This window comes from Sceloporus undulatus, chromosome 1, assembly GCF_019175285.1.
Source record: "Sceloporus undulatus isolate JIND9_A2432 ecotype Alabama chromosome 1, SceUnd_v1.1, whole genome shotgun sequence".
NCBI lineage: Eukaryota > Metazoa > Chordata > Lepidosauria > Squamata > Phrynosomatidae > Sceloporus > Sceloporus undulatus.
The window spans coordinates 362337717-362350279 of NC_056522.1; the positions used below are offsets into that span (position 1 = coordinate 362337717).

General features: G+C 40.1%; 1 protein-coding gene across 2 annotated transcripts in view; it reads left to right on the forward strand.

Annotated features, from left to right (window-relative positions):
• Positions 1 to 12563, forward strand: part of RCOR1 (REST corepressor 1) — a 157178-nt gene that overhangs the window by 91725 nt on the left and 52890 nt on the right. For both annotated transcript variants that reach the window (XM_042445729.1, XM_042445730.1), the window contains exons 4-5: positions 8068 to 8120; positions 12161 to 12322. In XM_042445729.1, coding sequence (XP_042301663.1) covers positions 8068 to 8120; positions 12161 to 12322 — 215 coding nt within the window. The remainder of the gene's footprint in view (positions 1 to 8067; positions 8121 to 12160; positions 12323 to 12563) is intronic.

Sequence of the window (12563 nt, forward strand, 5' to 3'; positions counted from 1 at the left end):
GCAAGATTTGTTAAGAGGGGAAGGCAAAGGCAAACCTTCTCTGACCAAATCTGGCTAAGAAAACCCCATGATAGGTTTGCTTTAGGGATGCCCTAAATTTGAAATGACTTGAAGGGACACAACACACACACACACACACACACACACTGCACAGAAGGGGTAGTGGTATTTTCTGCCTCATGTACCAAGCTAATCTGCCTGGTTTGGGGTATGATGCAGATTGACAATGGGAAGAGAAAGGGGGAGTCATGCTTCTGGCAGCAAAATTTCCTTGGCTGACCCTGTAGGCTGGCGGTGCAAAATGCCTTGGTTTTAACTACTGCAGCTTTTCAAGGTGTGTATGCTCAGTGACCACAAGATGGCAGAATTGCTTTACAAATGGATTCTGAGCCAAACCAGCCACTGGGTACCGCAATCACTACAGCAAAGGTTGAAGCTGTTGCCAGTATTTGTTTTAGGCTGTCACCCAGTTCTGGAGCTCGAAGATGTTTCAGATTTGTATGCAAGCAATCTGCACTGGGTCTTACTGCATGATAATGGCTTTTGTAAGGTGGAGGGAAGAAAGATTGTGAAATCCCGGTTGCTTCTGTCTTAGTCCTTCATTGTTTCATCGATGCTAGAACCCGCATCAGGCATACTAAATACTAAATACGGGGATGCTTTTGAAACTGCTGCTGTGTCCTCAAGTCACCCTGTTCTCTCAGTGCATTTTGGCACGTAATAGACAAGGTGTTCAGAGCCTCCTTTGCAGTACCTTGTCACGTAATGGTGAATTAAGGGCTGCTGTGCTCTCTTTTACTTGAGGATTTCTTGTTCTTTCTCTACAATCGACTGTTTGTGGACCCTTGCCTGTTGATGTGGGGAATGGTCTGTTGCAAATTCTACAGCAGCCATAGCTGATGAATGGCCAGGAAGAAACCTGTAGAGGTGGGGAAAGACACAAGTTTTTAATCTTGGTGGAATTTATGAATGGAATTTTGTTGGTATTGGAGGGTGTAGCTGTTGGTATGTCTGGAGAGCACTGTGTTATTATTTTATTTATTAAATTTATATAACACCTCATAGTGTGTGTTTTCCTTCTAGGTGTAATGTAATAATTTAAAAATGCATTACAGTAGTAGTGCAGTGAAAGCCACAGTTGATCATTTAAAATCTAGTAACAGCTTGAAAGCCTATAGTAATAAAGTGCAGTAAAATTCAACAGAGAATACAAAAGCTACCTAACAGCAGCAGTGACATAACATGCAACAGGTAAAACCAGACTGCAAGGACTATAATATCACATCTTATACAGACTGGGAACATAACTTTCACCTTAGTGCTGAAAAGAAACAGACACCAAGCAAGCTTTCCTAGGGAGAGTTTTCCAAAGTCAAGGGACCACTAAAAGGCTCTGTTTTGTCCCAAGAGCGATGCTATGAACTTTGTATGTAGTAAGGCCTCTGGCTCTCGGGAACACAGCCAGAACAAAAGACTTGTCCACAAATTTCTTAAGTTTTCAAAAGCTTTACTGGTTATAAACACAAAAACATGAAACTGATCTCCTTTTTCTCAATAGTCCTTCCTAAATACCTTGCTCTCTCTTCTTGGTGGGTTTTACCTTTCTTCTTCTGTGGACTTATTTTTCTCCTTCTGTGGACTTTATCTTTCTTCTTTTGTGGACTTATCTTTGTCAAAGGAAAATACTCTCTCCAGGTCTGACTTGGCTGAAATCTTACTACACAACTGAAACTAGCTTAGAGGGAAACAGTATAAGACGCTGGGATTTGCCACAATCCTTGTCTTTCTTAAAGCTGTAGAACTCTATTTCCCCTCCTAAACTAATACATAAAAAAGCTAATATAATCTTAACTAAATATATGTCTCAAGAGCATCAAAGATGCTCTGGAGGCATGACAGGCTCACCTCTTGTCTTTGAAATCTTTGGAATTTCTGATTAAGTGGGCATATAGGGAAATGCTTCCAGAGAAGAAGACTTTAAATTAGTGGCCATGCTGGTTTGGGGAATCTGGAGCTGAAGCTTCAAAAAGTAACTTCCCAAGTTCTTGTAATATTCCTGCTCTTCAGATGACTGTCATCATCCCCGGGAGAGAGAACCCTAAATAAAGTTAGAGTGGAAAAAATAAAATAAAATAAAAGAAGGAAGGGGTGGGAGGAAAGCCAGGGAGGGAGAAATCTCTAAAACAGAATAAAGAAGAGCAAGCATGACCAGTTACCATGCAATGCTGAATGTTGAAGAAGAACTTAGAAAATGTGAAAGAACTGAAAACAGAAGAATAGAATTGAGTGCCTTGAATCTTGAACACCCAGGTTAGTGTGTTGCCAACATTTTGTTACAGGTCCAATTAGTGTGTCACTGATTCATAAAAGAAATGAAGCACATGTATGAAAGATGCTGTGAGCTACTAGGGTATCTGTTAAATCGACCAGCCAAGCTGCCTTAATGGTACAGTCAGCCTCGGCATCTGCAGGGGATCCATTTCGTTAACTCCCTCCCCCAACACCAAAATCCGCAGATGTTCAGGTCCTGTTGTCCCCAGTGGCGGCATGTGCATGTGGCCGCATCACCATTAGGAACAATGGGGCTTCATGTGCATGGGGGCTGCCCTAATGGCATTGCAGCCATGTGCACATGCCACCATTGGGGACAACACAGGCTTGCCATCTGCGGATACTCAAATCTGCAGATGCCAAGTCCATAGATAATAAACAACCACATCCAACCTAAATCCTTTCAGATGTCACTGCATTCCTGCTGGCTAAGACTCATTTTAGTTGGAGTTGACAACATCTGGAAGAACCACAGTTTGGGGAAAGCTGGTCTGGAAGGTAGATAAAGAAAGATTAACAGAACCGGTTTAGATTAGAAGGAAGAAAGCAGGTTCTTTAAAATTTACTAAAATTAATTGAAGATAAATGTGTTGACTAAAGGGCTTGCAAAAGTTTTGGTCTCTCCCCACCTTGGTAGTACAGCTCCCAGTTCCTGCTCAGCAGGGATTATAAAGTAACACTCTGATGTTTTGTGAAACCACATAAGGAATGCCAGTTGCCAAGACAAAACAACTGCATTTATGTTTTTTGCTTTTATGGAACACCATCTTGGAAGTTGACCTTTGTGTATCTAACTTTATTGCTAGCAGTTGCAGTGTATAATAGCTATTTGAATAAATGAGGACTTGTGTTTATGAAAAATTACTGATTTTTCCTTAATTAATCTCAATTGCTGATGGTTACTTAGGCTTTCAATTTTTCATAATTAACATAATGAGCTAAAAAGATTAGAATGAAAAAAGATGTTCATCCTAAGCACAACACTAATAAATAAGCTTAGACAACCCTGAGAGCCAGTTCATATGTCTGTATATGTGGAAATACTGTCTGTACAGTGGGGTGGACATGCAGAAGGAGTAATGTGTGAACTGAGCATGAATGTGCACAACTGTATTGATGGTACTGCCTCTGTTAAGAAAGTAAATAGGTGGAAGGATGACATAAATTGGGAGTTCAACACATACATCTGACTTCACATACAGTGCTGACTACTCAGTATGTCAAATATTTCCCTTATACTAACAAATTGGCCTATTTGCTAAACTTTCAGCCTTGGGAATAAATTTGCAACATGTTTTTTGTGTTTTGTTTCCCCATGTTTAATGGAGAGATGTTGAGGATTTTATTCCACATTTTTAAGCAACCTGACCTGCTTCAAAGTAGCCTATGTAGAGCGAGCATTCAAAAAGTTTATTTTGCCTAGAATCTGAAGTGGCACAATCCATTCATCCAGCTCAGAAGCTTCATCACCGCCTAGGTCAGAGGAAAATGAGAGAGAGGTGAGCAAGTGTTGGTGTCATCCATGAACTATGGATTCCACTCTCCATGACTCCAAATGACCTCTCCTTTTAGTTTCATGTAGATCAGGGATGCCTCACCTCCCACCGAAAAATGTTGTGCATGCCAGCCAGAATAACTAATGGCCAGGGATCATGCAATGAGCTAAAGTCTGATGATAAAATAGTTGAAGTCCCCAAAACAACATAGAACAATTGAGAAAAAGTAACCCCTTCCTAGAAATACTCCACAGGATGACTCCCATACAGGCAGGCAGAGAGTATGAAAGCATAACTTTCTGTCTGGAGTGCCATTGGTTGCTGGAAGGAGTACGTAGGGCCTATTCTGTAGTAGCTACAAAGCTGTGAGTCCCCCAAGGGTGTGCATTTCAGATTGGACTCAACATATTCTTTTTGGGCGTATTGGCATCAGTTCTGAGGAAGAAGGAATGGCCCACTTGCAGAAACCTCTCTACTCCTCCCCTTCTCTTCTGTTTTAAAAAAAAACACCAAAGTCATTTGAGAGCAAAAGATTTTGATTTTATTCATAAAACCTGACAGCAGCAGCAAGCAACCGAGCAAGTCAGTGGTTAGACAGGACTGTGGAATGCCAAGGAGGCAGAACAAAACAGTCTCATCCACTATCAATAATTTCTCAAGGTAATGAAACAGTAGATCGTAGCCCTCTCTTTACTCCTGAGGTTAGATTGCTTTTCAGTGCTGAGAAACCATTTTGTTGCAGTAATAAAACCTTATTCATGTTCTCTTAACTATAGCTTGTGCCCATAGTATAATGTTTGCTCCACCCTTCTTGGTGTAGCCGGTGATTTGTTTATTTTTAAGGCAGAAGGAAGAGGGCATTTTCATCCTGAGGTTACTTTAGCGTCTCTTGAAAGTTTTTCTCTCTCCTGAATTGCATTGGCAGCTATGAGAGGGGTCTTAATGGACAGTAGAACCTCTGACTTCAATTGAGTGCAGACATTAGGATGCTAAGAGGCTAAATTTTGTAAGAGAGAACTTTTAATCCCTCCTCTTTCATTGGATCTTCTGGAGCTTTAAAAAACATTCTTGGACTGGATGGCCCTTGTGGAAAAAGCAATCCCCATGCTATTGTTTTAACACAGCTTTCTCCTGGAGTCCTCCAAATGTGTTTGTTTCCAAACTTTTCAGTGATAGGAGTGGTGACTTAAGGCTACAGGAGGCCACCAGGTTGGTGAAGACTATTGCTAAAAGATGAATTGTATCTTTTGCAAGATACATGCAGTTGAGAGGTGATGAGAGGTATGAATGTTTAAATTACAGTATGACTCTGGAGACCAGGATTTGAATCCCCACTTAACTACTCAGCCTCACAGGAAGGCAAAGGCAACCTCCTTCTGAACTAATCTTGTGAAAACTCCACGATAGGTTTGCCTTTGGTGGGTCACCATAAGGTGGAAATCACTTGAAAGCACAGAACAACAAGATGATGTTACTGTGTTATGGGAGGGGGATCCCTTTTAAAACTCAGTTTAAACAAAAAATTGTCTGGGTTACATATATTGGACAGTCACGTAATGTGATATGTGATGAAATAGTTTGAAATACAGGTCTCCTTCATTTGGAATTCTGAAAATCTGTAATACTTCAAAAAATCCAAAATTGTCCACATGAATCCACATGAGTGGCTGAGATAGTGACACCACTGTTTTCTGATTGTACAATGTGCACAAACTTTTTTCATGCACAGTTAAAAATATTGTGTATATTTCAGGCTATGGGTACAAAGTATATACAAAACATAAATTAATTTCATGTTTAGACTTGAGACTCATCTCCAGGATATCTCATTATGTATATGCAAATATTCCAAAATCTTGGGTGGGCGAGGAGAATCAAAATCCAAGAAGAGAGATTCAACCTGTACTTTGGATTTCCAAGGATTATAGCCTTGCAAGAGTGAGCAATATATGGCATTGTTTGCTTGGAGACCATGGAGCACCGGGAGAGTGGACTACAGTGGACCCTTGTTATACGCTGGGGTTTGGTTCCAAGATCCCCTGTGGATAATAGCATCCGTGTATGCTCAAGTCCCATTAAATATAATGACATAGCAAAATGGTGTCCCTTATAAACAATGGAAAATCAAGGTTTGATATTTGAAATGTATACTTTTTGAACATTTTCAAACTGTGTATGCTTGAATCCATGTATAAAAAATCTGTGTATAAGAAGGGCTGACTGTAATTGCCGTAGCATGGGAAGGGGACCACTCTGGCCCCATCATCACCCAAACAGTGGCGGCTGTAGAGTACTTGCTCCCATGTCTCTTTGTCATAAAAAACATACTGTTCCAGCTGCTGATTGTTCAATGATGCAACTGAACTAGGACAGGCTGGGAAAATAATAATAAAATGATAATAAATCGTTTATTTATATTTCCCGCCTTCCCCCAATTGGATCGAGGCAGGATTACAGCTTAAAATACATCCAAAAACAGTCAATAAAACACAACAGCAATAATAATTTTAGTTTAAAACCCCCCAACTTTTATCATTAATGACAACAGTAGTAGAATTGCAGGACAATCATAGTCAGAGGAGTGGAGCAATATCTCTTGTATAAGTTCGTGCGGGTATGCCCACTGGAACAGATCCATCTTAATTGCCCTCTTGAAAGCATCCAAGGAGGTAATAAGACGGATCTCCTCCGGGAGACTGTTCCACAATTTTGGAACAGCAGCTCTGAAAGTTTTTTGGGAAGTTGTTACTAATCTGTTTGTTTGTAGTTCTAATAGATGCTTCCCAGATGTTCTGAGTGTGTGGGGCAGATTATATAGGGAGAGGCATTCCTGCAAGTAACTCGGGACCCAAGCCATGTAGGAGTTTAAAGGTGATGACCAACGGCTTGTACTGTGCCCGAAAGCTGATCGGCTGCCAGTGAAGAGATTTTAACACAGGTGTTATAGGGTCAAACCTGGAAGAACCAGTTGACCAATCTGGCTGCCATATTTTGGATCAGTTGAAGCTTCTGAATTTGGCACAAGGGAAGCCCCATGTAGAGCGCGTTAAAGAAATCAAGACAAGAGGTTACCAGTGCATGTACCACTGCTTCAAGGTCCTTTCGGTTCAGGTAGGGACGCAATTGGCGTATCAACCAAAGCTGATAGCAAGCACTCCTGGTCGTTGCATCCACTTGAGATGACAACTGCAAGGATGAGTCCAGGAGTACTCCTAAACTGTGAACGCAGTCCTTTAGGGGAAGTGTGACCCCATCCAGGACCAGTTGACAGATTTCCTTCCCTGGACTTGGGGTTCCTATCACAAGTACCTCGGTTTTCTCTGGATTCAGCTTGAGTTTGTTTTCGTTCATTCAGCCCATTACTGACTCAGGACAGTCATTCAGAGGAGAGATGCCATCCTTAGTCACAGCAGTTGGAGACATAGAGAAGCATATTTGGATGAATATGTCAAACTTGGAAAAGTTACTATTTTAGATTACAACTCCTAGACTTTCTTTGCTGTGAGATTCTGCACATTGTAGTTCAAAAAGGTAACTTTTTGGAGGTCTGGTTCTGGTCTCAGACATTAGCTGATGGTGCATTGCATGTGGATGTGTACTAAAAGTCTGTAAGTCATACCGGTTCATATTAGATGATATTGCTGGATTTATGTGACGTCACACATTGGTGCTTGAATTGACTTGCTTTTGGTTTTTTTGTGTTCTGTTTTTAATTAATCTCTGTGCAGTACATCTTAGCCACTTCATAAGTAATAAAAATATATATATAATACATCCCTTTTGACAAATCCTGTTCTGATTTGTGCACAAAAGAACAGAAATATACAACAGCTGCATTTAGATAACGAAGTCTCTTGTTTGAAAAATACGAACAAGTCTTGTCCACCCACATGCAGCAGCATTGCACAACTAGGAAAACAAGACAGAAAGCAGCAGCTGCCTATATATTCCTGCTGCTTCTGAACTGGGAAAGTATGGTTAATGCTGCACCCCAAAACCCCAGGATATAAGTTGTCCTAATATCCTGGCTTGTTTTGAATCTGTTAACTGTAGTTTCCCTGTTCGTATGAATGGAAGAATGAAGGATCTGCACTCAGGTGTGGAAAGCTCTTTCCTATCTTGGGCTTATTAAACCTAGATTTGATCATCAGAATATACCCATTATATATACTTCATTATATAAAGGAAATAGGTAGTTCTTGAATTTGTATTTCAATTATTTGTTTTCTTCTCTTGACAGTGGATGAGTATATCGCTATTGCAAAGGAGAAGCATGGCTACAATATGGAACAGGTACAAGACAATTAAAAATATACATTTTATCACCCTATACCCTATTGGGTTACTATTTTCTAATTAAAATAAAGAGTAGAGTGGTGTGTGAGAGTGTAAGGTGGTGGGAGAGAGTATGTGTGCTGCTATCATATTATTACAGCTACTTTTGGCATGGTGATTTTGGCCATGAGGTGACTTTTATTTGCCATTTTGTGTTGTGTTTTTTGTTCTTTTTAATATATATGATTATGTAGAAAGACATCATAAAGTTTCTTTCAATATCCTGTCTGTTCAAAAGGTCTAACTGGTTTATGACTTTACAGTCATTAAAAATGTATACAGAAACAAAACAACAGTTGTTTATTACTACCCTGAAAAACCTAAAGAAACAGACAACAAAAGACTACTAGTAGAATGTTACATAAACTGAAAAGAATAAAACCTAACTTCAAAATGGCTTTCTAATGCTATGAGTCTCACATTTCTTTCTAAATACTGAAGAAGAACATTTGCTGCTATATGTCCTCAAGGAATTGTAAGATTGTACAGGGACCCTGGAAAATGCAGAGAAACTGTCCATGTTTTCATTGCAAAAATTGTAGTATTAGTGTTTTCAAACTGAAGCCTACCTGTACTTTCTATCACTGCCTGACTATCTGTACTTTGTCTGGTGAATGAAGCTGAGTTCTAAATAAACCTCAGTTGGCACTGCATCAAAATAGGGAGGCGTTACAAACCGCCGCTTTGCGGCAGTCTCCCGGCGCTGCTGTTTGCTCCGTGAGGGAGCAGCCGCAGCCAAACCGCGTGGCTCCCTTACAGAGCAAAGAAGAAGTTCCAAAATGGAGCTTCTTCTGGTGGCACGCTAATGACGCCGCAAGGCGCCAATGGCGCACTCGCGACGTCATTAGCGCCGCACAATGTGCGGATGCACAGCATCCATTACGTCAAGATGGTGGCGGCCGTGTGGAACGGCCGCTGCCATTTGTTACAGCCAGAGTCTGTAACAGGAATAGGGGCATCTGGAAGTGACGCCCCTTGGCGGTTTGTAACCTGCCTTAGTAAACTAGACATGCTATGAAAGTACAGACTGGATTTTTAAATATTATAGGGATTTATTCTTAAGTCTTAAGATCATGTCTGGAAAACTTCTCTTCCTCCCTATACCTCCTCTAAGATGTATTTTACACACAATTGTAGCACCATGATTCCACACTAAGTGTCATGTTTCAATCCTTTGTAATCCTAAAATTTCCAGTTTAGGGAGGAGTACTTAGAATTCTCAACCAGAAACCTCTAGCTCTGCACCAAACTACAAATCCCAGCTTTCCATAGTATGCAGACATGGCAGTTATGTAAAGTGCAATCATAGGGTTTATAGCTGCATAGTATAAAAGGGCCCATTTAATGTCTCTCACTGAAGAACTCTTAACTTATTGATTAAGGGAGATAGGGAATGAATATGCTCCCCTTTATCTATAAACTTTTGGAGATCAGAGTTTGATTCCGCGCTTGGCCATGAAAACCTACTGGATGACCTTGGGCAGGTCAAAGTCCCTCAGCCTCTGGAGAAGTCAATGGCAAACCACCTCTGAACAAATCCCACCAAGAAAACCCCATGATGGGTTTTCCTTTAGGGTCGCCATAAGTCAGAAATGACTTGAAGACACACAACAGCATAAAGAAGAAGAAGAAGAAGAATATATATATATATATATATATATATATATATATATATATTAAAATAAAAGTGTTATACCCTCTTTAGGTAGCTGAAAACATTTTAGTATAGAAGAGGACAACTTGTGGGCCACTTGCAGCCCTCTGTCACAATCATCCATTCTTTGTGCTGCTCCAAGGAGAGAAAAGGCCCATGTATGATTCAGCCACAGAGCATGGCAGCTAGAGCAGAATAGGAAGAGTGCTATAGGTTCCACATTCTACAGTTAGATCACCTGAATCCTTTCCCCTCTGATTACTCCTCATAGCAGGAACACTATATGGAGAGGGTTAGACAGCTGAAGGCTCTTTTCTGCTGAAGAAACCTTTAAATTGTGGGGACCAGCTGAGGGGCATAACAGAACATCAAGGAAGGGGTACAGCAGATCTCTCTCTGTATGTCTATGGGAGAATTGAGGACCTGATTAATAAATAGGTTGTGTACATGACTGACAGGGAAGATTTATTCTCCCCATATTTTGGTTGAACTTGTGGCTTTCAGGCCCAATGCACTTTCTAAAGAAAGCATCCCTCAGCCTTAAGAAGGTTGTTCACCCTGTAATATAGTGCAGTGCATTATAATACTTTAACATGAAAAATTTTATGCACACAATATGTAAACTGCAGTTTAGGTCCTCAGATTATGACAGACCTCAAAATGTGCCCCCCACACTGTTAGAACAATACAGTTAAATATGACATAATTCAGGGGTTTAGCATGTCTTAGTTCAGCTTTCAAGATAATTTTGTGACAAGCTGCAATTGAATCTGGGTGTTTCTGTGTCCCCATCTCCTTGATCTGTCTCAATTCTGGGATATTGTTGAAGATCATACAAGCAAATGGTTGCATAATCTTAACCTTTGTTCAGTGAGATGGTCCTGTCCTAAAATATTTGAAAGCAGTGGTGGTGGGGAGACTATTATGTGTAAAAGAATTCTTCTCATAGTGAGTCATGTTTAAGGGAATTCCAAGAAGGAAAAGTCCCTAGATGTTTAGTGATGAGAGACATGAAACCTCCATTGGGTCACACTTGTGGTTTGCAGATGTGGGCAACTACAGAAACTTTTGAAGTGACAACTTAAGAAAGAAAAATCATTTTTTGCATAGTAAATTAGGTTGGAAGGAAAGGGAAACCCCAGTGCCAAAGTCAGCATCTTTGCTGAATGAAATATTTAGCCTTATGCATGTCAAATCTACATATGATAGGAGAAATAGAGTTAATGGGAGTTTATTTCAGGACATTTTAATCAGTAAATAATTTTACCCAGGAACGCAAATCTACTGGTTCAATTATACTTCAGGTATAACATGCCTAGCCCTTCCTGAAATATCTTCTGTAGAGGAAAATGGGAAAACAGCTTGAATTATATAGCAAAAGGAACTTAGTAGAGTGGAACTGTGATGTCCTTTTAGAGCTTGGTAATGTTACTTTTTTGGACTAACAGAATCCTTCAGATAGCATGGAAGATTAAGGACCAGCTCAAATATTTTATTACACTACTTTCCTACACATTTAACAGCTCATGTATGTGGTCTACCTGTATGTAGGCACAAATGTGGAACTAGAACAACCCTTTCATAGTATTGCAGCTTGACTGCTAGGAGTCTTCTGTGTTGTTGGAACACTTCTAAATGAATCAGTTTCATGATGGTTATTTTTGTGTGACTGTTTCCTCTTCAAGTTGAAGGAGGGAAGGAATTATAGCTTGTCATCTGGTTCCTGTGTCAAAAAGGGATGCAGGCTTAAAAGGCCACACATAAATACTGGCAGAGCACTTGTTTGTGTCCTTGCTTATTGCATCCCCAGCCGTCATATCTCTGTGTTGTAAGAATGCAATACAATGGATCCTTGTTATACGCTGGGGTTTGGTTCCAAGATCCCCCGTGTATAATAAAATCCGTGTATGCTCAAGTCCCATTAAGTATAATGACATAGCAAAATGGTGTCCCTAATAAAAAATGGAACATCAAGGTAAATTTATACTTTTTTGGAACATTTTCAAACCGTGTATGCTTAAATCCGTGTATAAAAAATCAGTGTATAAGAAGGGCCGACTACAGTGAGTTTGCCAGACGATTATTAGAACCACAATTTAGAAATATTATCTTTTAGACTACAATTAAGCTCAGACCAACATGGCCAATTGGTGGTGATTCTGGGAATTCTAACCCCAAACCAGTAACATTTACATCTTCTGCTCTGAACCTCTAAATCCTAGGTTATGTAGCTGCAGCCAAAGCACAGAAGGTGTTTTTATGGGAAAAGTTGTCATTGTTATTAGATGTCCAATTTTCATTTGCATTTATACATTTTATCATTTCTTCCTTTTCCTTGCTCTAGGCCCTTGGGATGCTCTTCTGGCACAAGCATAACATTGAGAAATCTCTGGCTGACCTACCTAACTTTACCCCCTTCCCCGATGAGTGGACAGTTGAAGACAAAGTCTTGTTTGAACAGGCTTTCAGTTTCCATGGGAAAACATTTCACCGAATCCAGCAGATGGTAAGGCATCTCTGAGGTTAAATACACAAAGGCAAGAGAGTTAAAAGCAAGTGAGATACCTTTATCCCTGATAGTTTGGATTGTCTGAAATAGATTTTCCAGATGAGATTCCTGACAGTCTAGGAAGATGTTGGGATCTTATGAAGGAAAAGAAGATGGGAATTGTATAAAGTTGAGTAGAAAGTTCATATTTTCTGTGCTCTGCTTTTATATCAGAAATTGATTTGTAAAGCTTTTTTTT